This window comes from Pleurodeles waltl, chromosome 4_2 (assembly GCF_031143425.1).
Source record: "Pleurodeles waltl isolate 20211129_DDA chromosome 4_2, aPleWal1.hap1.20221129, whole genome shotgun sequence".
NCBI lineage: Eukaryota > Metazoa > Chordata > Amphibia > Caudata > Salamandridae > Pleurodeles > Pleurodeles waltl.
Window position 1 is genome coordinate 766563985 of NC_090443.1, and position 26887 is coordinate 766590871.

At 43.0% G+C, this 26887-nt stretch overlaps 1 protein-coding gene across 3 annotated transcripts in view; it reads right to left on the reverse strand.

The window, feature by feature from the left end:
* The window catches only part of RNPC3 (RNA binding region (RNP1, RRM) containing 3), a 132098-nt gene that overhangs the window by 18241 nt on the left and 86970 nt on the right, over positions 1 to 26887 (reverse strand). For all 3 annotated transcript variants that reach the window (XM_069232417.1, XM_069232415.1, XM_069232416.1), the window contains exons 11-14: positions 17594 to 17688; positions 17450 to 17508; positions 14165 to 14297; positions 12680 to 12746 (exon numbers count right to left, since the gene is read on the reverse strand). In XM_069232417.1, the coding sequence (XP_069088518.1) occupies positions 12681 to 12746; positions 14165 to 14297; positions 17450 to 17508; positions 17594 to 17688 (353 nt within the window). In that variant the 3' untranslated portion in view covers position 12680. The remainder of the gene's footprint in view (positions 1 to 12679; positions 12747 to 14164; positions 14298 to 17449; positions 17509 to 17593; positions 17689 to 26887) is intronic.

The following is a 26887-nucleotide window of genomic DNA, read 5'->3' on the forward strand; positions in this document are numbered from 1 at the left end:
AAGACAAAATAATGAGGCAGGGTTGACCAAATTATGTGGCAAGAAAAGCCCAGTTATGAATTTACCATGCCAAAAGATCTAACTCGATCAAATGCGAGACCTATAGCTTTGCAAATGCTTTTTTATTACGTGCATTTACACATTAGCATCATTATCTTTGTCAGAACTTACACATGATTCTAGCAGCAAGTTACTACATAGATGTTTGTTATTCTCCTAAATCAGGCCACAGATTCCTTACGTTAGAATCAGACACCAAAGTCATAGTAACCCGGAGGAGGGAATGTAAACTGATACCTCCCAAAAAAGTCTCTAAGTATCATACAACTGGTGTAGAACAGGTGAAAAAGACCACCAGACAATCATAATAAGTGGGGTGAGTAATAATATACCGTACGACATCAAAACCTGTGGAAGGAACCACAGGTAAGTAAAACCATATGACTTGAAAACAAGGGAATAAGCTCATCTATGTTGTATGTCAAATGTGTCAGTAGTGACCCAACACCAATGAAAGTATTCTAACCAGGAGAAAACTAGTCTACTACAAGAGAAATAGACCATGCATTCATAGGACTAGCTATGAAAAAACACATCCTCTTTAGTAAAAGGACTGTGTAAAGGACAACAGTAATAAGTCATAAAAACGTTAACAGCACGGACATAGCATCACCCATGATCAATACTATTAAAAATATGTTTTTAGAACACAACCGGTTTAGAATAATTATAAAAGACCAGGCATTCATAAGAATGTAGATGAGCCATAACATATTCCACAATGTAAAACTTGTGGGAGGAATTACGGATACGGAGTCAAACATTCAAAAACATAGAATAAAGAAAATCCATTTTAACATGACCAAGCGGTATTAGAGGGGAACTAAGAAAAGGAATATTAACCTACTTGTTTACTTAATGGGACCAGAACCCATGCATGAGCACTCCAAAAGTACTGTGGAAAGGACCACAGAAATGAAAGTCATAAAAACAAAGAAAACATGGATAAGAAACTCTACTCATTACTGTAGGGCAGTATTGCCAAATGAACCAGTGAAGATAAATCTATTTGTTTTTATATGCAGACCAAAACTGCATGTTTTACCCTGTTGGAACAAAGCACATCATACATTTCATTGAGCAATACATTTACCATGTACAGTTATATCCTAACCAGACCTACCCTATGAGCTACAGATCAAATGTTTATCGCAGAAAAAACATACAATTGCCCGCTTCAAGAAGTTGAAAAAAACAATAGCAAACACTTGGCATATAGACATACTTTGCCAGGAAAAGTGGCTACAAACGATAAAAGCGTCTTCAAGATATCCTCAGTATGTACACCTACTGACATAGGAATATACCAAACAAACACCTATGGAGTAACCAACAGAATATATACAACATATACACATTTTTAAGGGATGAATAAAACAGCAAGTACGAAAAAGGGGTCTTGGTAGTGTGGCAGAAACTAAGGTGAGTATGTGACTCTTATAACGATTAAGCTTTATCTATAGATGAACTAGAAAAAAAGTGTCAATGATGAAAAAAAATTGAAAATGTATTAAATTCTGAAATAAAAAAACCTGTCCAATTCTGTATATTCCATCTTACGACAACACTTTTCAAAGTGTGAACCCAACCTACAATATCTGGTCAGGTAAATGATGAACAGTTGTACCTAGATGAGGTATTAACATATAACCTCCTGAAGCACAACAGATTTTAATATCTTCATGGAGAAGTAGTACCTCTGAAGAGGCTAAAACCCTTGCAAGAAGAAAGTTCTGAATTCAAACGCCCAAGCTCCTAAAGAGTGAATCATATATATTTTCTATACAACAAACTGAATACAATCAACAGAGATATGTCTCAATGAAGATCCATGATAAACTGATGTAAGCCAGGAAAAGAAAAGAATAATGTTTAAAGAATTTACCAACACCATACAAATGTCTACACAAAAGTGTAGAAAGTCCATCAAACTGTGATGGCTATCTAATATAAAACCTTTAAGGCCAAACAAGCAAAGTCTTAAAGTCCCCAACAAGATACTTTCTGGGTTCTAAAGTATCTAATCTACGAAAATTAGAACAACTGACACTACCATATCATAGGTAAAAGTAGACGCACCCCACAATTAGTGTAGATCAACAGCTATCTTATTTGAAAGTACAAAAAGAACTCCGTAAACAGATATCCTTATTGCTGTAGAATCCTTATCAATAAACCTGTTTGAACAGAGGTTAAATAATATACTGACACTTCCAAGGAGCTGTTAATTTTACAAGTTCCTTATAAAAGATACTAGTATAATTCCATGATTTCACAAGTGAGGGAGCAACTCTGTACCTTCAAATGAAGGTGTAATCGCCCACAAGTTAAGGAATCCAGACTGTGCATATATAAATATGAATGCTCACCAGCATACAAGCAAATACTCCATTCAGAGTATGGCATATACCATAAGGGTAACAACTCTTAAGCACAAGCTTTTCAGAGTAAAGTAAACAATATGATCATTACATCAGGTGTATTAAAATGTGATAACCCTCAAAGAGGCTTCTATTGACAAACCAGGAAGTGGAAAGTCATCACTTTACACCAAGTAATGACGATAATGGAAGTAACGTTGAACATCAGGCATGAAAAGCCCCATAAGGTTCCAAGGCACTATAGACCCCAGTAACAATTTAAGGAAAAATAGCACCTGCCACTAGCAGGAACACCCACTGGGTGCCACAATTAGGTTCTAACAGATATATAACTGAAAAAGAGTTTCGGCCCCGAAGACGCATGGCTCGTCTGTGAAATAAGTAAGAACAAATAACACCTTATTAGTCAGTACAGGAATTATGAACTAGGCCAAAAGGTAGAGAGGAACCAAACAACTGTTTACCCATTAGTACTACCAATAAGCCTTTCCATTGTAGCATGGACGACTGCTTGGAGCTACTAGGTTTATGGAAAGGGCAAGATGAAATAAGGAGGTCCTCTCTTGGATTAATGGACTGCATTCTTCACAAGTACAAAGCTCCAGCCTTGTGATCTGAAAAGATGGTTGTACATTGAGAGAGGGCATGAGGCACTTTACTGCAGCAAAAGCCAGCAGTTGGCTTTAGCTGGTGATCTGGGCTGTTGACAGCCCCTACACAGTAAGAGAATGCAAGACATTTTTATACACATCAGTTCTTTTGTTCATGCAAGATTACCTGATTCCCACACTAAGAAAGCAGGAGTGCGAAGGGGGTGGTGTTCTAAGGCTTTGGATAGGGATCTGGAACACCTGTATAAGAATCCCTGCCCTTCAGTGGCTGTATTGTGTCCCTCACAATCAATCTTAAGCAACATCGGACTTGGGCATCAGCACAAACAGCGTGAAGTGCTTTAGGTGAGAATATAGACAACTAGTCATGGGACTGAGCGCTAACATCTGGATCAAGATGCTCAGGGACCCACAACATACTCAAAGCCAGGTGATCTAACATATTAATAGTGCAGCTACTTAATGTAACTCCTACAAAGTACCTAATCAACCACTATTTCAATAGGGCAGGCCATCTAACATCCCCATCTCTTGCTTAACGAAAAAAGATATACAATTAATAAATAGGAGATCTCTAATGAAGAAACCTGTTAAAGGCACGTTTGTTAATACTGGAACAAAATAGATGCTGATGCGCAGCAAGATCCGTTCACATATAAAAACAAAATATCACTATTGCTGAACTCACTCATCATGTACTCTGAGTCAACCCTGACTCAAAAAGTATGTCGTCAGGCAGGTTCTGAGACCTAGGCCTGAAGTTACTGATTAACAGGTCATCAGGTTGGTCGGCACATAGCTGGCAGATAAACATGCAAACAGGAAACTCAGGCACAGCAACACCACAATGGTCCCAGAGGAATGGTCCCAATAAATACACAAGGCAGGAGGGGTGTGTGCATTCCCAAACACACCATAAAGTCAGATGCCACATGTAGTTAGGAACACTCAGCCAATCAGAACACAGCAAACATCAAACCCTCAGGCCGGACATCTGGACAGGTTACCACTGGTCCTCATTGTGTCCACACAAGGTTGAGGCCTACCTGCATTAGTTATCAGGACCTCATTTACGACTCCAACTGCTCACATTCTTGACCAAAAAAGTATTGTTTTATTTGTTTAATAATATACACAGAAAAGTAGTCCTCAGACCCCGGTTCTGTAACTGTTCTTAATTCTTAAAACCAAAAGTCTGCTGAATAGTCTTATGGGACAGCAACCACTGTTTGCCCAAGCTGGCATCCCAGCAATCACAATGGAAAACAATGAGCATAAGGGGGCCACATTTAATTCATACAGGGCATATACACAGCCCTAAGGGAAATGTTCCCTGACTGCTCAGATGTAGGAGGCTTAATGACAGAAACCATGAAACCTGGGGAGACCATAACCTATTTTTTTGGATAGGATGAGAGCACGCTAGGGGCAAGAGACAGGACAGCCATGGACCGATATGGGCCCCTAAGTTGTATTCTTTTACAATGTCCTCAGAAATGGGCTGCCCACCAAAATGCAAAGCAGACTGGACAGCGTAATGAGGCTAGCCAAAACCCTTGCGGGAAATATAAGCTCACATATTACACTATCACAAAAAGAAACAAGGAAAGGACAGGTAAAGACAGGAACAAGCCCAGAGAGACACCGCTAAGTTGGTCCAACATAAATTAAAAGATGCCACCCTCGAGGGGGCAGCGTTGGCAGCGAGGGTGCAAATGGCACCAGTTCTGAAGGGAGCTCCACTGCAAAACCCCAGAGCGTTACAACCTACATATAACAGCAGAAACCAGAGGGATTGGCAGTGGCCAGACCTTGGAGAATGTCGCTATTGCCACAGAATGGACCACACAACTGGCAGATGTCGGATAAAGGCATGTCATGAACAGAGGTTGATGACCCTGGGCCAGCCCCCACATAATATCCACAAAACCAAGCCCAGGTAAACACGAATGCATCTCACACTCAGCCTCAGAGAAGTCAGTTCACCTCTGCACCACGAGTCAGGTAGTTGGAACAGGGAACCCAGCCAAACAAGGGCTGAGGCCACAACCACGGCAGCAAGGGGTAACTGGGGAAGCAATGCCTTCACACAAACGCAGCACCTAAATGTGTAGTATACTCCCAATACGAGTCATCCATTTCATGCACACCTCAAAATTGGCTGTACTTAACCTCAAAAGAAAGACCGCTGCCACAACACTAGGGATTCATTCAAGCCTTTACTTGCATGCAGGATGCTCAGGGCTGCTGTGCATGTTTTGTTGATTGGGTATCCTCACTAGAGTCTGCCATTCAGGTTGCCTACAGGAGCATAGGCCGACTCTGCTGCTGATTCCCCAGTGTGGGTCAGCTGGCCACACTCCTAGGGGAGGGAAATCTGATGAAAGGCGCCGTGCGGCTCCCCGACCAGTGCTTAAAAGCAGGCACCCAGTTCCACGCATTCAGAGGTCCATTGGGGTGGGTTCCAGCGACCAAGACAGAAGGTCCCCATTCTCTGGCACCCAGCCTGGGACCAAAATTCCTTCATGGAGTGTGGTCCCAACAGAACCCCCGAAAGCTAGTGGCCTCCACAGCACACACACAAAGTCTGACAGACTGCGAAGCACCACATGATGCCGATTCAGTGGGATGTGGGGGGGGTTTCACCAAAACAACCAGCCGCACCAGTCCATTACCATCATTTGGCCAAAAGTCAACACGTTCTTGGCTCTGTACCGGACTCTCCATGTAGTGACACATTCTCTCCGAGGGAGACAGGGGTGCTGAGGAAAAGGGAGCCCAAAAGGATCCATCACAGCTCCAATCAGAACAGAATGCAAAGATATGCTCACACCTGTACCAGGCCTAGAAATCAGCCAACACAAGGCCTTACGCACATCATCTTAAGGAAGCAATAGTCCCAATGTCGGACACCGAAATTCAGAGGCACATGGGGCTGTGGAACAACTCTCAGACCCCCTCCGGTTCACGACAGCTGAAGATAACAGATCATTAAATTATCCAGGGAAGAGCCCATTTACCAATAAAAAGAAGCCCTAAGCTAGCCCAAAGGAAGACCCTAGAAAAAGGGTGTAGTCAAAACATCGGGTGCTACTAGGGAAGGTCACGTTGCATGCCACATGCTAGAACTAGAGGAGTATACACAAGACCTCAGGGCACTTGCGTTCGCCAAACAACGTTCAGTTGCAAAGTGCCTCCTCTTTATACATAGCCCCACACATGTATAGATTTAAGAACCTCGGCCACAATGATGACACCCCCATGCACACACTAGAAGGGACAGGATACTGGAGAGCTGGCAACGCCCACAGAGGGCTAGTTAATAACTGAAAGCACCCACATGCTTGCGAAGTCACCCCATAAACAATGCTTTACTGGTGTGCACCTAGTCAGGCACAGAGAGGGGAGGAAGCCCAACAACCCATAAAAAATTACTAATTTTTCCCCCCAAAATAGATAACCCAAGTGGGGCCACCTTCCGGGGTCTGACTAAAACAGATACAAACGAAGTGTAGAAGAAACACCCCACCAAAGAAAAGCACAGGAACCCCTAAAAAAATAACTGGTGAGGATACATGCAAGGATGCAATGTTTTTAAAATAAACCAAACCTATCTCTTATACAACAGGTGCAATCGAGCTTCCAAGTTCATCACCTGTACAGCTGACCATCACTTTTCAGCACCCACATCAATACTCTCAACAGGATAAAGAAATTCAAACAGCTCCGAGAACTTGTTAATGTTAAAACTAAAAAAACAAAAACAAAAATCTCCCCTGGATTTATCTCAAGACCTAAACGTTTCTATGTGTTATGTGGTTATGCATTGTTAAAAAGCCCGTGAAAAAGCAAAATGCCTTCTCCAACTATATAGGAATAGGACCAAAATACAACCCATCGGAGTAGAACCCCATAGGGTAGTAGTAAATCTGACCCGATACAAAACCATTACCACAGCACTGTACCTTTTTACCGAACCTAGCAATATTCAAACGGAGCTAGACAGGATGCTCAGGAAGGGCACCATAGGGGAGGATACTGTTTGACCCGGAGACTTACCGGAAAAGAGATTCTTGGAGGTAGCAAAACCACCAAACCAATGTACTAACACATCCACTAGAGCTTCCATCTATGGTCCCCGGGTGGCCCTTAACATATCTAGGGCTGCCTTTTTAAATAACAAATGGACCCCAGAGATGGAATTCCTGTGCAGGGCCATCCACCTAGATGATACGAAGGGAAATCAGTCTCGTAGGGGAGAGATCAATAAAAGCATCGATACCCCATGTCAGAAAATCTGGGATTCTGATACATATATTTGTGAATAGAAGGGAAGGAGCAACCCCTTATTGTACAGAAACTCACACTTTATTCCTTGTGTTTCAGAGGCAAAGGAACAATTCCAGTAATAACAAATGAAAACTGTGGCACAATCCTGCACATTCTGGACACTTCCTGCCAATGAGGTAAGTTGGCCTACATTCAGCTCATCCACAGATGGTAGGGCCTCTGCTCCCTGTCACCATACACACCCCGACCCTGGTCATTCCCGGAGAAGAACGGTCAAAGTTGTACCAACCTCCGTTAAAACAGAAGACGACTCTGTTGCATCAGGCTTTAGAAAAAGAAGTGCTGATCATTTTGGCTGGGCTCAGTACCAGGACATTCCAGAAGAATTCAGACTGTTCTCTAACATACAAATATCTGCGGGAGGGTCCATACCATTCTTCACTGTGAAGAGTGAAGTGAACGCCCGCAGGTTACAAATTCCCAGTTGAGAAATGCTCAGGATGATGAATAGCACTTAGCTCAGCCTTAATTTAATCACAGGAGAACTGTGAGCCATCTGCCTCATGATGATGCAACATCGATGTGTGTTCGACTTAATGACTGCAATGGAGGGGAGGGGTGTGTACCAAGAACGGTTCCTCCTTCTGCACGTTTATATGTTTTCACGTTGTCCCATCCAGGGTGGCACAATAAGTACTGCAGTCCTAATGAGATACTTTAATTTACAATGTACCAGGGACTTATATGTAAGTAAAGTTATACCAAATTGGTATGGGACACTCATACAGAGCACAGGCACTGAGGTCTGGTTGGCAGGCCTCAGTGCACTCGGAGTCAAAAAACTAGCAACATCAGTCCAAAACGTTGGGGTTTATCATGCAAAAAGAGGTATATCCTTACAGGTATGATAAGGTATGGCTTGTTGTAACAAAGACAGGTATTAGTTGAGGAGGGTGAGAACATACTTCAAATAATAATTGAATCAAAATCACAATCCCTGTCAGGGTGAACCACAAAAGTCACTAAATAAATCTGTGCTTAACCCTTTAGTAGCTTGGAATAAATCAGTCAGGCTTAACCTAAAAGCAAGAAATATCCCACAACAATGTAGAGAAAAATAGATTTTAAATAATAAAATGACACCAAAATGACAAAATTCCAGTAAGTAGAACTGGAGTTAAGATTGGTTGAAGTTGTAGGTTCAAAATAGCATCAGAAAGTGTTAAGCATCCACTGCGGTTATACGGTTGCAATAGGCCAGGTCAAAAGTTAAGGACGACTGGAATGGAGCACCAGTCAGATACAGGGACAAGGCCCATCCCGGTGAACAGTGTTACCTCTGGACTTAGTCTCTGGGGTGGAACTCAAAAATCCTCAGTAGGGCAAGGCAACATGTAGTGGCCGAAAAGGGCAGCACATTGTTGGATAGCTGCTGGATTAATCTCAGTGAAGCCTCTGACTTTTGGCAGTAAAGCTTCAAGCCGGAGAAATTGTAATTTCGCACCAAGAGAAGGTGTAACCCACTGTTTCCCACAACTGAGCCAGCCCTGCCACAGTGAAAAATGACCTTGGAGATTTTTCACTACCAGTACACGTAAAAACATAAGTACACATGTCCTACTTGTTAAATACAGTGCACCCTGCCCTGTGAGCATTTAGGACCTGAGGGGTGATTTATAAGTCTTAAAAGAGGGAGGTTTAGGCCTGGCAAAAGGCAACATGGACAGGCAGAAAGAGGGGCAACACAAAGGAATATTGTATCTGCAATACAACTAAAACAAAAAAAAGTTAGAAGAATGTAAGTAACACGCACACACATAATGGTATTGCCTGCCATTGTGTAGCTGTAGGAGGCTGGCCTGTCTTGTAGTGGGTACCAGAGGTACTTACACCTTGTGCCAGGTCCAGTTATCCCTTATTAGTGTAGAAGAGGGGTATCTAGCAGCTTAGGCTGATAGAAGGTAGCTATAGCAGAGCAGCTTAGGCTGAACTAGGAGACATGCAAAGCTCCTACTATACCACTGGTATCATATGCACAATATAATAAGAAAACACAATACACAGATATACTAAAAATAAAGGTACTTTATTTTTATGACAATTTTCCAAAAGTATCTCAGTGAGTACCCTCAGTATGAGGATGACCAATATACACAAGATATATGTACACAATACCAAAAATATGCAGTAATAGCAAAAGGAAGTAAAGCAAGCATTGTAAAGTTACAATAGATTGCAATAGGAGCACATAGGTATAGGGGCAACACAAACCATATACTCCAAAAGTGGAATGCGAACCACGAATGGACCCCAAACCTATGTGAGCTTGTAGAGGGTCGCTGGGACTGTAAGAAAACAGTGAGGGTTAGAAAAATAGCCCACCCCAAGACCCTGTAAGGTAGGTGTAAAGTGCACCTACAACCCCCTGAGAGCACAGAAGTCGTGATAGGGGGATTCTGCAAGGAAAACTACCACCAGCAATGCAACAACAGTGGATTTCCGGACCTGAGTACCTGTAAAACAAGGGGACCAAGTCCAAGAGTCGCGACAGTGTAGAGAGTGGGCAGGAGCCCAGGATATGCCAGCTGAGGGTGCAAGGAAGCTGCCACCGGATGGAAGAAGCCTGGTGTTTTGCAAGAACGAAGAGGACTAGAAACTTCCCCTTTGGAGGATGGATGTCCGACGTCGTGAAGAAGCTTGCAGAGGTGTTCCCATGCAGAAAGACTGCAAACAAGCCTTACTAGCTGCAAGGGTCGCAGTTAGGGTTTTTGGATGCTGCTGTGGCCCAGGATGTCGCCACTTGGATGAGGAGACAGAGGGGGCGCCCAGCAAGTCAGGGAGCCCTCACAGGAGCAGGCAGCACCCGCAGAAGTACCGGAACAGGCACTTAGAAGAGGAGTGAACCGGAGTCCACCCGAAGTCACAAAAGGGAGTCCCACGACACCGGAGGACAACTCAGCAGGGTGTGCACTGCAGGTTAGAGTGTTGGAGACCCAGGCTTGGCTGTGCACGAAGGAAATCCTGGAAGAGTGCACAGGAGCCGGAGCAGCTGCAAATCACGCGGTACCCAGCAATGCAGTCTAGCGTGGGGAGGAAAGGACTTACCTCCACCAAACTTGGACTGAAGAGTCACTGAACTGTGGGAGTCACTTGGACAGAGATGCTGAGTTCCAGGGACCACGCTCGTCGTGCTGAGAGGGGACCCAGAGGACCGGTGATGCAGTCTTTTGTTGCCTGCGGTTGCAGGGGGAAGATTCAGTTGACCCACGGGAGATTTCTTCAGAGCTCCTGGTGCAAGAAGGAGGCAGGCTACCCCCAGAGCATGCACCACCAGGAAACAGTCGAGAAAGCCGTCAGGATGAAGCGATACAAGGTTGCAGTAGTCGTCTTTGCTACGGTTTTGCAGGCGTCCTGAGCAGTCAGCGGTCGATCCTTTGGCAGAAGGTGAAGAGGGAGATGCAGAGGAACTCTGGTGAGCTCTTGCATTCGGTATCTGAAGAATTCCCCAAAGCAGAGACCCTAAATAGCCAGAAAAGGAGGTTTGGCTACCTAGGAAGGAGGATAGGCTAGTAAGAAAGGTAAGAGCCTATCAGAAGGAGTCTCTGACGTCACCTGATCGTACTGACCACTCAGAGCAGTCCAGTGTGCCAGCAACACCTCTGTTTCCAAGATGGCAGAGGTCTGGGGCACACTGGAGGAGCTCTGGGCACCTCCCCTGGGAGGTGCAGGTCAGGTGAGTGGTCACTCCCCTTTCCTTTGTCCAGTTTCGCGCCAGAGCAGGGCTGGGAGATCCCTCAACCGGTGTAGACTGGCTTATGCAGAGATGGGCAGCATCTGTGCCCATCAAAGCATTTCCAGAGGCTGGGGGAGGCTACTCCTCCCCAGCCTTCACACCTATTTCCAAAGGGAGAGGGTTTCACACCCTCTCTTAGAGGAAATCCTTTGTTCTGCCTTCCTGGGCCAGGGCTGCCTAGACCCCAGGAGGGCAGAAACCTGTCTGAGGGGTTGGCAGCAGCAATAGCTGCAGTGGAGACCCCGGAAAGGCAGTTTGGCAGTACCCGGGTTCTGTGCTAGAGACCCCGGGGGATCATGGAATTGTCTCATTGGGGTGACAATTCCATGATCTTAGACATGTTACATGGCCATGTTCGGAGTTACCATTGTGAAGCTATACATAGGTAGTGACCTATGTATAGTGCAAGTGTGAAATGGTGTCCCCGCACTCAAAGTCCGGGGAATTTGCCCTGAACAATGTGGGGGCACCTTGGCTAGTGCCAGGGTGCCCACACACTAAGTAACTTTGCACCCAACCTTCACCAGGTGAAGGTTAGACATATAGGTGAGTTATAAGTTACTTAAGAGCAGTGGTAAATGGCTGTGAAATAACGTGGACGTTATTTCACTCAGGCTGCACTGGCAGGCCTGTGTAAGAATAGTCAGATCTCCCTATGGGTGGCAAAAGAAATGCTGCAGCCCATAGGGATCTCCTGGAACCCCAATACCCTGGGTACCTCAGTACCATATACTAGGGAATTATAAGGGTGTTCCAGTATGCCAATGTGAATTGGTGAAATTGGTCACTAGCCTGTTAGTGACAATTTGGAAAGTAGAGAGAGCACAACCACTGAGGTTCTGGTTAGCAGAGCCTCAGTGAGACAGTCATCACACAGGGAACACATACATATAGGCCACAAACTTATGAGCACTGGGGTCCTGACTAGCAGGGTCCCAGTGACACATAACAAACATACTGACAACATAGGGTTTTCACTATGAGCACTGGGCCCTGGCTAGCAGGATCCCAGTGAGACAGTGAAAACACCCTGACATATACTCACAACAGGCCAAAAGTGGGGGTAACAAGGCTAGAAAGAGGCTACTTTCTCACAGTAGCACACACTAACCAAACAAAAGCATTGAAATAAGACTGACGAAGCAAACCAATGGAAAGCAATTGGCTGGCTCTATGCCTCATTTAAGCTAACAAAATGCTTCCCAAGTGACAGTGTATGCACGGTCTCAGGTGAGACCTAATAAAAACCTAGAAGAAATAACTAACACGTAATGACAGACATCAATATCTATATTTTTATGTACATACTATCTGCTTGGCTACTAAATATGGCACTCAAACCATATGTTTGGGCTATCACATCAGGCAGCAATGGCTCATTAAAAAGTAATAATCAGTATCACAATAGTTCTTCACAGTGTGTGGATACAATGCACCGGATGCTTACACTTTGCATAGCAGTCTGTTACTTAAAGATCAATCTGGTATACAAAATTAACATTTATTCACTTGAAATAATTTCTGATCATAAGATGAGCACTTACATTACAATGTGTTTTTCCTTTGTCCTTCTTTGGAGTTTTCTTTTGGCCTTGCAGATCGGGCAAATTGCTAACATTTGGTCAAGGTTGGTAATTTACAATGTAATAGTACAGTCTGGTTAAAAATGAGTAGGTACCCTAAATTCTAGGCACAAGTATCAACATATTCACTTTGGATAGGGTCAAAAAGGGCATGGTATGTGCTAAATGTCTGACTTCCCAAAATACATTTTTCAGACAGTATCTTGGGGTGATAAGAAGCAGGTTACAACAATCCTTAAAAAGAATCCCAGCCACACAATGCTTATTGTGGCTTGATTAACATTTTTTGCACACAGTGAGATATACTAAAACCATAAGGTAAAATATTTTTTTTTTCACTGAAACGAACCTTTACTGTGTTAAATAATAAAAAATTGCCTTTGCTACTCATTTTTTCCAAAGAATTTGCTTCTGAAACAAATAACTCAGACAGTGATACAACTAGCACATATTCTCCTATGCACATTTCCTTTAAATTGCATACAATGTTAGTCTTCAAAATAAGTCAATTTGAATAATTGACTTTTCAAAATAATCTGAATAATAAATTGGTTCACAGAAGTAGTCACTTTATGGCAACTACACAGAGCAGGGATCTCCAACCTTTTCTGTAATAAGAGATACTTATGTTCAATGAAAATCACCACACTGATATTATTAGTGTTGTAACAATGACCACAGAAGACAAGATTACATTAGTGTGGCCACCATGTGTAAGGTTATGATCAGTGATCATCTCATCTTCATGTCTTGTAGAACTGGATGCAAAATGAATACTGCAGGATGTATGGCAAATCAGCACCTGTCCAGAAAGATATGAACTTCCCTGTAATACAGGAAGTACCACTTATGCAAGCGACACCTGACGCAGGTCTGTGGGCTCAGGAAACAAATGCATCCACTGTAGCAAACTCTGCTAGACACTGGTCAAAAGTTAAAATATCACTGGGCCAATCAGCTTATTTCTGTTCTTTAAATATTCCTTGGGGTCAATGTGTGTTCTAGAAATAAATACAGCTGCTGTGACTAGACTGAAATGGGGTCAGAATGGAAATAAACAAAGCTACAAGTATTGGTGCAGGTAGACTGAAAATTCAAAACAAAGCTCATATTGAGCAAAAGCAGCATAATTACCCCTAGTACAGTCCAGATTCTTGTAATACACTCTAATTTAAATAGTTAAACAAAATCTCCAATGTGTTTTGGAGAATTGTAACATTTGAAACACGCTGAAAAATAAATGTAGTGCCTTCTTTTTATAGTACTTGGACAAGCAGTTTGGAAACCAACTGCTTTTGACCGGAGACCAAGCAATCTGCCTTAGAAAACATACTTTTACAAACAGGTTTCATTTACTTTTTAATACAGCCATGTGTTAAAACTTTAGTATCATGCCATTAAAAAACATTTAAACAAATGCATTAAAAATCTCTAACAAAAGGATACAACTACCATCGGCCTTTCGTGCAGCACAAAACCATTTACTTCCTTCAGAGCTTTTGCAGCTGCTTTTTCATTAGGCAGGCCTATGAATGCTTGTCCTTTCATGCGACCTTCTTTCATTAAACGTATATCAAACCTGAAAGAATTACAAAAAAGCTATTTTACTTGTCCTTTTATTTAAAAAAAACACTACTGTTTATGTTCCATCAGATTCAGAACGATTATTAAATCATGCAGCTAAAAGATAGCTCAAGCAATTTCACACTTTTGTATCATGTAGAACAGAGATTCTTAACCTGTGGCACTCTGGGGGCCCACAATGCCTAAATAGGGGGTCCGCGACTGCTTAGAAAATAAAATAATATTCATAGATTGATAAAGTGTACATAAATACAGGAGTAAAATGTAAAAGTGAATATTTTAAAATAATCTGTAGATGTGAAGGAATTTGAAATTGGAGCCTCAAAATTAAGTTGGTAGCCTCAGATTGATTTGTGGGAGCAGTGCCAGTGCACTAAACAGAACAGAATTTAGGAGGCCCAACCTTCCTATTAAAATTAGCATTTTGATTTTGTTTATATTTGATTGTGAATGAGATAAAATAGTCCATCATTTGTGTATTTCGGTGATGAATGCTCGTTTCCATATTTTGTGTATTATTTTGCAGTTTAAACCATCACCATTTCTTAGACTGGGGTCCCCGAGTTCTAAAAATGACTCATTCGGCGTCCCTGGATTCCAATGATGATTCAGTGGGGGATACCTGGCTCAACACTTTTGGATGAATAAATATTTATTTCAAAGGTTAACATCTAACAGAAGATGTGAAGGGTGCCATTGCTTTTTGGCTCTCTCCCTATATGTTATCTAGAACCTCAGCCAATCTTTCAGCCTCTAATCTGAAGTGAACATGAAGCCAGAATGTGAACCATGGAGCATAAGACCCCTAATCTGATACACAGGTTTTGTCACAAATATCTATGGTCACCATCTTACACAGTGTTAGGGTAAAAATTGGCTGTACCATAAAACTGTTGAGGAAATGGTTTGAACTGCCCAGAAGGGCCAACTGGGCACTTGTGCTAATTATCTCCACATTGGATTAGGGAAGGGGAGGAAGTTAGTAAACAATAGCCCTGAAGTCTATGGAAGTAAACCCATCTATGGAAGATTAGTAAGCACTAATTCAGAGGTAACTGCAATGACCTCCAAATGGATATTACTTCTTTGTTGACCACCTTCTGAAACAGTATGAGTTACAACGTTTTAGTTCCAACAAAAGAGCTAACAAAGCCTACATGGATGCAATGGCCCTATATTCTCCACTGACCTCTGGCTGCTTCTCTCCTGACAAGAGTACTTTTTTCATGCTCATGCATTTTTACAGTGAGTACTTGTCAAGGCCATAGAAGGACTTGTGAACCTCCCAGAGCATTGCCTGCAACCATCATAATTGACAGAATTTTGCTTCTTCAGAACACTCAAGTGCATAACCTTTCTTCTATAGCCCCAACTGGCATTGCGTGTCAAGCAGATCTCAATAATGCAATTCATCCATTTTCAGCTGATCACTAATTTTACTAAAGGAAGTCAAAATAAACGTTATAATCAGGATCTAGTCACAAATGATTATCCAAGATTGATACGTTTTTACTATTTTTATACTGGTTAGAACTGATCAATCGTAGTTCTTATTAATGGAAGATGGTGTTGAGAAATATTTGTCTGTCTATAACAATTTTTTTATTGTGTGTGTTGTTCATTTACATTACCGCAATAAAAATGGAAGCAGGGAAAAAGAGGACATTTGTACTCAATTCTCTTAGTTAATAGGTGTCTTTACGTGTTGTAGGAGATTGTTTAGAGCACTCGGAGGTCTATACTCTCTTTCACCTCTACCTCGCCAGTGGCTTTTTCAACAATAAATCTATACTTTCTTAATGTAGTTTTCAAAATGCTGAAGGCTGATAAAAGGACTTTGTTTAGAGGTAACCTGTTTGTTTTGCTGTACTAACTATATAATGATCCTTCCTTTTACAGTAAATATTGAAGTAAATCAAGTGAAAGTGTTCATTATTTCTATTTTTAGATCAGCACTGTGGGGCCTCTAGGTAAAAAAAAAAAGTCCAGATAAAGAGTGATATGCCTCAATCTGTGTTGCCCACTACCATAACTTTTCTTTTTAATCTTGTCATTAAGACTGTGATGTTGGACCCTGGCCACTGGGTTTTCTCTTATCGTAGATTCTTTCGCTATGGTATGGCACATTTGAGATGAAGTAATAATAACGGAGGTTTTTTGATATTCACTGCCTTTTTTGTAGGGAAAATGTGTGCCTATTATCATTAGTGCAGCGGCCCTGCCCCATCCCAAATATATTTGTCTTTTACCATGTAACTATAGATTAGGGCCTCTATTTTACTTGCTTACTTCATGGACACTTGGACTCCCTGCTATTCCACTTCAGAACTTATTGATCATTCCATAAGAACCAAACGTGTGCCCTGGTGAGGGAAGCTTTGGAACCTTTGTGAAGCTAGACAGAACTCTTACGACTGATGTCAAGCATAGGTCTATTTGCAGGTTTGAGGTTTTGATTTTGGAGCTTTCATGATGCTTCTTCAACTCATGCAGAAATAAGGGAATGGGGAAGTGAAGTGTAGTGTATAATGTGTGATATTGCCAATTTTCATGTTTAACAATATGTAACATAACCCACAGTAGGCAAACGTAAAGGCTGCACAATATATGGGTTTATTAACGCTTTAGACAATCTACACAGATTGGTGGAAAGAGCATGTATGTGTGTCTGTGTGCATGTATATTATTCCTATTTTTTTGCTCTCCTGTCATGCAGTGTACATCACCCTTTCTGACTTTTTTGAGAAAGCTACAAAGTTGTACTGGGTTTGATGTGAATGCAGGGCATGTAGGCGGGACAGGGAAAGCCACAGACTGATCTTTTGTTCCTATTGTCAAGCTTGATTCAACTCTAGACCCAAAATGATGCCATTATGTTTGTGCATCAATAATTAGTGCCTTATGCATGTGCACAAAGGACGAACAAACATTTACAAGGATTAACTTAAAACAGTAAAAAGTAGTTGGAGAAGCAAAATATATAATGGCAAATTGGATTCTTGAAATTCATCTTGCTCAAATACGTAACAGCCAATACCGTTCTAAAAATCAGGAATTCAGCAGTTGAACTGAATTAAATCCAGCACGTGATTTGATTTCAGAAGAAGCAGAAATTAGTATTTTAGAACATTTTGATTGGATACATACATTATACTTTCAGTTTCCGATGAAAAGTCCACGTATCTCCCAAAAATAAACTTAAGGTCCTGCAGATGAAAAAGAACAGACCATCATAAAAATGATACCTCACAAATAAAATAATAAAATCAATAAGATATTGATAAGGCATACTTTTTCTTGAACTTGCTTAGATAAATTCTTCACGTAGATTCTGCAGTTCGGTTCACCAGGGTCAAAGCCTTTAAAAACTGAATGTTTCGTCATTTCTTTATAAAAAAAAAAAAAAATTAACAGTGCATAGCTTATTTTCATGAAAACACATTTTTTAACTATAAGAACGTTTAAAAGTAAACCAGTTATCCGTATCAAAGTAATATGTGCAGTTTGGATACTGAAAAAAAAGATTAACTGAGGAAAACATCTTGAATTTATACAAACATTCATCATTTTGCTAAACTTCCTCTCAGGTAGAATACAATTCAATGATATGATGCACAGGAAGTGACACTTTCATAATGCAAAGACATTACGAAGCAAAAAGGCTTAAGGTACTATGTGGTGAACCTGACGTACCTGGGTCATAAAAATCAGTGTCATTTTGTGTGATGAATCTTCTGGATATGGAATGGCATAAATACGTCCACAAGACGATAAAGAAATGGAGTGAACTTTTCTGATGTAATATAATTTCACTATCTATTGTGTTTTATTAGTGATTTTTCTTTTATTCCCATGGGTTTCCTTGTTTTGTGCTTTTAATTTTGCTTTGGCTGAATGGTGGGGCCAGTGATAAGTAAAGGCAGATTTTCATTTAGGGAGCAAGCAGTGTTTGAAAAGGCATGTGTGCTTGGTGCAATGAAAGTTGACACATCAGTGGAATAGATGTGTTTGGTGAAAGTATATGTACTAGACTCCAGTCATGGAGGAGAGGGTCAGAAAATAAGTATGCATTAGAATGCATGGATGTGATGTAGCAGAGGTGCTTTACAGCGTTGGGTGTCCCATTCACATTAATAGGAAATGGTGCTGGGGAAAAAAAGACTGCAAGTGGTGATTGGGTGACCGGTCCAGTTGAACCCAAAGGGGTGCACAGGTCTCAAGGGTCTTGGGCACACAGAGCCACCACTGGTCCACAGCAATTCAGGCTGAGGGGGCACGTTTGTCAGGCGGGGTCGCACTGTGAAGACCCCTCACGGTTCTTGGTTCCTATACAAATTAGGTTGCAGGTGGCAACTGGACAAACCTAATGCGGGGTTTAGCTACAGAGGGTCTCACAACCTTGTTGGCACTATTGGCCTACTTCAACTCGGGCAGGGGGGGCTTGGGTGCAGTGGTGCTTTTTGAAGTCAGGTTTTCTATGGTCTGGAGCTCTCACAGTTCTTCTTGGGTGCTTTCAGGGAAGTGGTGGCAGTGCTCTCAGCCTTTTGGAGACAGAGCAGCTACAGAACAAATTGACTTTGGTGCAACTGTCGAGGACAGCAGGCAGGCTGGCAGGATTGGGGACAAGTCAGTTGCTGCTCCTAAGTTCTTGCTTTTCACAGCTCTTCGATGTCCTCCTCCTTCTTAGGTCCAAAAAATCTGATTTCCTGTTGGCAGGGGGCCACCTGAAAACTCAATTTAGGGACGTTAAGGGGAATGAATGGTAGTAGCCAATAATCTACTTACCACTGAAGTCACTACACTCCATTAATGACCACATCCTGTGGGTAGTGTGCATCACCCTGTCCCAGAACTCTTAATTTCACCACAATCAGGATGGAGAAATCCTAGTTGTCATGTGCACTTCAGGTACCCAACCTCAGGGGTGTGACTAGTCTGGAGGTGTAACACGCCTCCCAGCATAGCTAATTTTTCACCTGTCCTGGTGCCAATTGGGCCTGGTGGCAAGGGGTGGCATCCTCCAGGTCTGGGGAAAACCAGGCTTGCATATCAAAGGGGGTGTACTCTTTGAAGCATCCTGCTTTGACATGCTATTTATAGTCCTCCTGCTGAGACGGTGTAAACACCTCCTGCCAGAGCAGGTACAGTTTCCAACCGCTCACCTCCTAGGGGTTCACAAATTCATCTGTGGTGTCAGGCTTAACAGGACCAGTTAGCCAGCACACTAGGGGACTAGTAGGGTTCGGGGGTACCTCGAAGGTACCGTCTAGGTGCATGTATTAATACATCCATCACTGTAATCAGTGTGGGTTTATTGATGCCACACACCGTATGTTTCAGTGAAGCCATTATGTAGCTGGGTAACTCATTTTGACTAGTACCCAGTACATACCTTAAGATGGCTTCCATGTTCACTTGTAATATCTAGTACTAGAAACACATCACAGGGGCATATCTGCTCATGCAGATATGTTTTCACATCAAATATAATGCAACCTGTCGTAGAGCTCAAAGGCCTGCTGTAGGGGTGACTTACTTATATTAAATGCAGTGACTGGCATGGCACATCATGCCCTAACTTCCAGGGGTACTGTTTACTAGGGACTTACAGGGGTGCTACAGTCCTTCACCAATTGTGTTACAATTAGACATCACATTGTTTAAAGGAATGAGCACTGGCACTGAGGTCTGGTTGGCAGGCCTCAGTTCACTGTCAGAGTAGAAAACCAGCAGCCACTAACTCTAACTGACAGAAAGGCAGTTTCCTATAGAAGTTGCCCATTGATGATAAAGCTAAGTGCATGTTACATTTCTGAATTATCACAACTATGCTCAGAACTTCACATATGTGCATAAAAACTCTCTCTCAAACCTAGGACTACGAACAATGTGGACCAGAAACTCCTTTATAGGGAAGAAAGGGCAGGTAGTCTCCCTGAAAGGGTGCAGGTAAAATACCATATCTGCTGGACTTTAATTTCATTGCCACTGCTGCCAGCCACCAGCTAGCCTGGTAAAAGGTGAGGTGTAGTGCCCACTCTCATAGTGGTTGTGGCACACTTTGAATGTACACCTTTTAAAAGAGATGGGCTCCCTGGAAGAAAACCATAGATCAGGTCAAGGCAGTACAACCTTTCAAATAGGATTATTGTCTCAAGAGTGACTGTGTGATTAATGTTTTTTTTTATTTGATCGGTTTATAAAAGCGAAGTATACTTCTATAGGCAACCGTATTTTAATGATGCTGCTTTTGACCTTATCCATGGCTCATCATATTGTATGAATATTCTGTTGAACACAGCTTTGCACTTTTAAATGAATAGAAATATAGATATTTTAAGAAAAAATACAACCAATGAAAAACATGGAGGTTCAGGTCCACAGCCTCAAACCTGAAAGATTAAAAAATAAGCTATTCCACTAGTTCTTTTATTTCAACACAACGCTTTTTTCGGTTTCATCAAAAATGGCCCAATTTCTATATCACGCATTTAAAGGATAGTTCAAGCAAGTTCACCTTCTGAGGATTGGAAGACCAAAAGAGATGCCCCTGGAGCTACACCACTATATTAGTTAGATAACGAGGAAGAAAATTAGTTACTTACCTATAACTGTAGTTCTCCAGTATTGGAATCTTTCATAGATTCACATGCTTGAATCATTCCCCGTCGTCGAGATGGGAGTCCCGGTATAATTTTCATAAGTAATGTTAAAACATATTGAAGAGAAAAAGGCCCTAGGCCTCTTCAATTTGATAGTCTATCAGAGTCATTTTGTGAAAAGGACCAAACTTGATCGTCCACCAATCAGGCGACAGCACCCTTCAGAACCTCCTGAGAGAAGCTCTAGTACCTCACATTTTCCACGCACAAGTGCGTATATTACAATGAGTATATGTACTACTAGGAAGAAAGAGGTGAAGTGAGCTTCTCCGGGGAGGTGGGTGGGTCGCATGTGAATCTATGAAAGATTCCAATACTGGAGAACTACAGTTACAGGTAAGTAATTTATTTTCTTACTCCAGTATTGGAACTTTCATAGATTCACATGCTTGAATCAGAGTAGAAAGCAATAAGTATGCACATTGTAAAATGACAACCTTTTTAATAAACAGGTTATCTTAGACCACAAAACCTTATCATCATTATGTATAAAGTGATTAAGTATATGAGTGTACTGACATATGTCCCTACATATATATCTATATATAGATATACATATATACACATCTATCTATACACACGTATATATACCTAAATAAAAGTATCTTTTAATCTCTAATATAAATAGGGATATTCCTGTGAAGATACATGCTGAAATTTAAATAACAAACCAGTATTAAAACATAAGACAGTAATGTAACCTGATCAATATCTGATAACTCGCTTACTATGGGATTATGATAGTGTTCTATATCTTTATTTCTTTTTTTTTTTTTCCGATGTGCATACCTTTTCTAGGATGGAGGGATGTAGGAGAAATGGCTCACGTTCACCTGAAGAGATTCCTGAGAACCGCTTGGCCCACTGCTACCTCTCCGTGCGAGAGGGACTCCAAGCAATAGTGCTTAGTAAAGGTATGACAGCTCTTCCATGTTGCTGCCCTACATATGTCTTGTAGTGGCACTCCGGCAAACAGTGCCGCTGACGATGAGACTTTTCTCGTCGAGTGAGCATGTACAGATGACTGCAAAGGTTTGCCCGCTGCCTGATGGCAGAAGCGAATAGCAGAGGCGATCCATCTTGAAATACTCTGCTTGGATAGCGGGTACCCCTTCCTAGGGGCACTGTACGCCACAAATAGCTGATAAGAGCGTCGAAAAGCTTTTGTCCTGTCCAAATAAAATTTAACGCATCTTTTCACGTCTAGAGAGTGTAATGCCCTCTCTGCTGGAGTAGATGGATGAGGGAAAAAAGACTTGAAGACCAAAGGTTCGTTAATGTGAAAGTCTGACGGAACCTTTGGAATAAAATGCGGGTTCGTGCGCATTAGTAGTCTATCTTGTTTAAACTGTAGGAATGGCTCTTGGATGGAGAGCGCTTGTACCTCACTGACCCGCCTAGCTGATGTAAGAGCTATCAATAAGGCAACCTTCCACGATAAATGTTTGATGGAAGCACGGTGGATCGGTTCAAAAGGATGTTTCATCAGTTGTGCTAAAACAATGTTCAGGTTCCACGAAGGAGGTGGAGGTCTGAAAGGAGGGTAAACCCTGAACAGCCCCTTTAGAAATCTCTTAATCAGCCGAGAAGAGAAGAGCGAGGGTGTGTCCTCTGAACGTCTGTATGCAGCTATGGCTGCTACATGAACTTTAATGGACGAGTGTGCTAGGCCAGATCGAGCTAATTCTAAGAGATACAGCAAAATCTCTTCTGGTAGTGAAAGAAAAGGGTCAATTTGACGTTGATGACACCAGGCACAGAATCTCCTCCATTTACACTGATACGCCTTGTTAGTGCTATCCGCTCTGGCCTGTGACAAAATATCTCTGCAGTCCTGCAGGATATTCAAATGCGCAAATTCTCTGTGGTGAGGAGCCATGCCGCTAACCGCATTGAGTGTGGATCGGGGTGTCGAACTTGGCCGCTGTTCATTGTTAGTAAATGAGGTAACGGCTCAAGCGGAATATGAGGTCTGACTGAGAGAATGAGGAGCTCTGTGAACCAATGTTGGCGCGGCCAGTACGGGGCTATCAGTATGAGAGTGCACGGTTCTGTTTTCATCTTCGTGAGGACCCTTGGGATCAACGGAATGGGAGGAAAGGCGTAAGCAAAGATGTCTGACCAGACTATCGAAAACGCATTCCCCCAAGATCCCTTTTGGTGATGCCAACTTGCGAAGAACTGGCATTTGGCGTTGTCCTTGTTCGCAAACAGATCCACTGTTGGTGTTCCCCACTGGGAAAAAATCTGGGTGAGTACCGTCTGGTCTAATTCCCACTCGTGGCATTCCGATCTCTGTCTGCTGAGTGCATCTGCTGCTTTGTTGTTTATTCCCGGCAAGTGCACCGCCGATATTGTGACGCCTTGCTGCGAGGCCCAGTTCCAGATCGCTTGGGCTTCCTTGGAGAGGGTGAGAGATCTTGTACCTCCTTGTTTGTTGAGATAGTGCATCGTAGTGGTGTTGTCCGTTCTTATCACCACTCGCGATCCATGGATTCTTGGGAGAAACGCTTGTAAAGCAAGGTGCACTGCCCTGAGTTCTAGCCAATTGATATGCCTTGATGCCAGATGAGTTGACCATTTGCCAATTATTTTCAGGTCCTGTAATACTGCGCCCCAGCCGTCCAGTGAGGCATCTGTTGTTATGGTCCACGGGGCTGGCTGTTGAAGAAAGGAGAGACCGATTGAGAGATGATGCTTTTGAGACCACCACTTGAGAGTTTTGATCATTATCGGAGTAATTTGTATCTGGTCTTCGAAAGTTCTTGCTACTTGAAGCCATTGACGGTTTAGCTGCTCCTGCAAGGGGCGCATCTTTAGCCGACACAGAGGGATCAGAGGTATGCATGAAGACATCATGCCCAATAGTGATTTGAAGAGACGGACTGTTACCTTTCGTCTTTTTTGTATGAAACTCCCTAGGGTTAGCAACCTTTGTTGTCTCTCTAACGTGGGACATGCAATGCCGGATTCCGTGTGCAGTTTTGCTCCCAGAAAAGTAATACTGCGGCCTGGTAGAGGGTTGGACTTCTCCCAGTTGATCGTGAATCCGAGATTGGTCAGCAAGGAAACGCACTTTCTTGTTGACTTGTGTGCTCCTGTGTAATCTTTGCCTTTATTAACCAGTCGTCTAAGTATGGAAAGACCTGGTGCTTTCTTCTCCTGAGAAAGGCTGCTACTGGTGCTAGGCATTTGGTAAATATTCTTGGGGCTGATTTGAGCCCGAAGGGAAGGACGTGATATTGATAATGGCTCCCGGCTACGGTAAATCTCAGATACTTTCTGTGGGCAGGGTGGATTGGTATGTGGAAGTATGCGTCCTTGAGGTCTAGCGATGACATAAAATCTCTTTGATTGAGACGCAGAAGGACGTCTTGCAGGCTGATCATTCGAAACGATTGCTTCTTTAGGTATACATTTAGTTGCCTTAAATCGAGGATCGGTCTCCAATCCTTCCACTTTTTTCGAATTATGAAGAACCTGGAATAAAATCCTGTTCCTCGTTGATCCCGCGGCACCCTCTCTATAGCTCCCTTGAGAAGGAGCTTGTAGACCTCTTCTTTGAGTTGTTGAGGGTATCTTGAAGGAGTCCTGCGGGGAGGGTTGGAGGGAGGTTTCTGGACAAATTCTAAAGTATGGCCCCGTTCCACTAATTGTAGGACCCACTTGTCTGACGTAATGGTTTGCCATTGACTGAGAAATAAGGAAATTCTTCCGCCCAGGGTGACAGAAGGAAGACTGGGCGTAGCCGGCGCCTCGAAAACATCAGGTTCTACAAGCAGAATCCTTAGCAGGGCGGGTTGAGCATCCACGGCCTGACGGTCTATTATAGGCTGGTTGAGGCGGTTGTCTTTGGGAATAGTATGGCCGAAATTGTTGTGAAGATGATGGATAGGAAGAGTAGCTCTGTTGTTGATATCCCCCTCTGTAAGAGGGCTGGCCGCGCCCCCTAGGGCGAAAGGACGATTTCCGATATTGCAGGGTCCCTAGTGACCTTGCAGTGTCCGTGTCCGTTTTAATTGACTGTAGGGCTTCGTCCACATGTTTCCCAAATAACGCTTGGCCATCAAAGGGTAAGTCTAGGATCTTATTCTGGACTTCTGGACGAAATGAGGTGGCTTTGAGCCAGCCTTGTCTTCTTAATACAGCAGCACCTGCAAGCTGTCTGAAAGCAGTGGTCGCTATATCCATTGCACAGTCTATAAGCTCTGCAGACGTGCGTTGACCCTCTTGCACCGTCTTATTTGCCTCTGATTTTACGTCTTCCGGCAGTTGATTGATGAAAGGTGCAATATCCGCCCAAAGCTGTCTGTCGTATCGAGACAAAATAGCCAAGGAGTTGGCAGCTCTAAGCACTAGGCTGGCCATAGAAGAGAATCTTTTTCCTATGCTATCTAACCTTCTACCCTCCTTATCTGGGGGCGCGGAAATCGGAGCAGAAGGATTCTTTGATCTTCTTTGAGCCGCTTGAGCTACTACCGAATCTGGAGGAGGATGGCCTGTCAAGCATGTTGGGGCATCATCAGGAGCTTTGTATTTTTTATCCAGACGTGGTAAAACTGCTGTGACTGTTGCTGGATTAGTCATGACTTTAAGGCCTTCTTCCCACAAGTAGTTCACCATCGGGATGGAGCGCACAGACTTCTGGAAGGGCTCTTTAAAATCATAAAGGAAGCAATCTGTTTGCTTCGTAGGTAGTGGTAATGCAAAACGTTTGGCTGCCCTCTCTAGGAGATTATGAAAACCTCCAATGTCTTCAGGTGGGGACTCCACCTTCGAATGAGAAGGAGAAGATGGAGCAGGAATAATATACTCGTCCCACTCGGAGTGAGTATCTGTGAGTTCTCCTTCTTCTTGATCTCCTTCTGAAATGTCAGTATCTTGGGGAATTGTCATGTCTGGGGTGGCCACATCCGTAAGATGCAAAGACGTTGGTCTTTGATGTGGAGTAGAAGGACCAGAAATGGGCGATGGATGAGGCTGCTCTCCTTGTGGAGGAAACCTTCTGTTATAATCCACCAACATGGCTCTAAGGCCAGTAAGCAGGTCGGAAGGGATATACGTTCCCTGTTGATACTGCTGATGCTCCAAGGAAGCCTGGGGATCATAAGCTTCCTCATATTCCTCCTCTTCCTGATATTTTACATTTAATTCAGAGGGGCTGTGGGCTGTACCAAAAGGCCCATCTTCATCAGAGTCTTCATCTCCCTCCAAAAGATGTACTGGTACCAGGGAGGATACCTTACTAGGTGAAGTGTGGGTTGGAGTTAATTTTTCTGTTCTCTTTTGATATTTTTCCCTCGTCGACGGTGTCGTCGACGACGTGTAAACTGACTTTGTCGTAGACGGTGCCGTCGACGCTGGACGCACTGTTATTTTAATAGCCGCAAGCTTTGCTGACGAGTCTACCGTCGCCGAAGTCATCATCGACGGTAAAGCTGACACTGACATCAGAGCCGTCGACGATGACGAGGTGTAGACGGTCGTCAACGCTGAAGTCGTCGTTGTAGTTCTCGTCGACGGTGGTGTACTCATCGACGATGTCGCCGACGGAGCCGTGGATGATAGAACACTTAACGTAGCTGGAGTCGTCGGCAATGCGCCCACCGACGGTGCTGTCAACAGGGAGTCTGTCGACGAGGCCTTTTTTCCAGTCACAGAAGATGGCTTTTTGAAAGGCACAGATGGTGGAACGGATGAGGATTTCCTGTGCCTCTCAGAACTGGAAGAATGTCTTTTCCCCTCCTTACTTGAGAGTTTAGTTGGGGAAGAAGATGGGCTGCGACCCTTATAAGACCCTGAGGCAGTCTTTTTGAGGGCTTTCCTTGAGGTTTGTGAGGGAAATCTAGAGCGTGATCTTGCCCTTTTTGTTGATCTCTTTGATGTTGATGATTCCTCACTCTCAGAATCAGAAACTGGATCC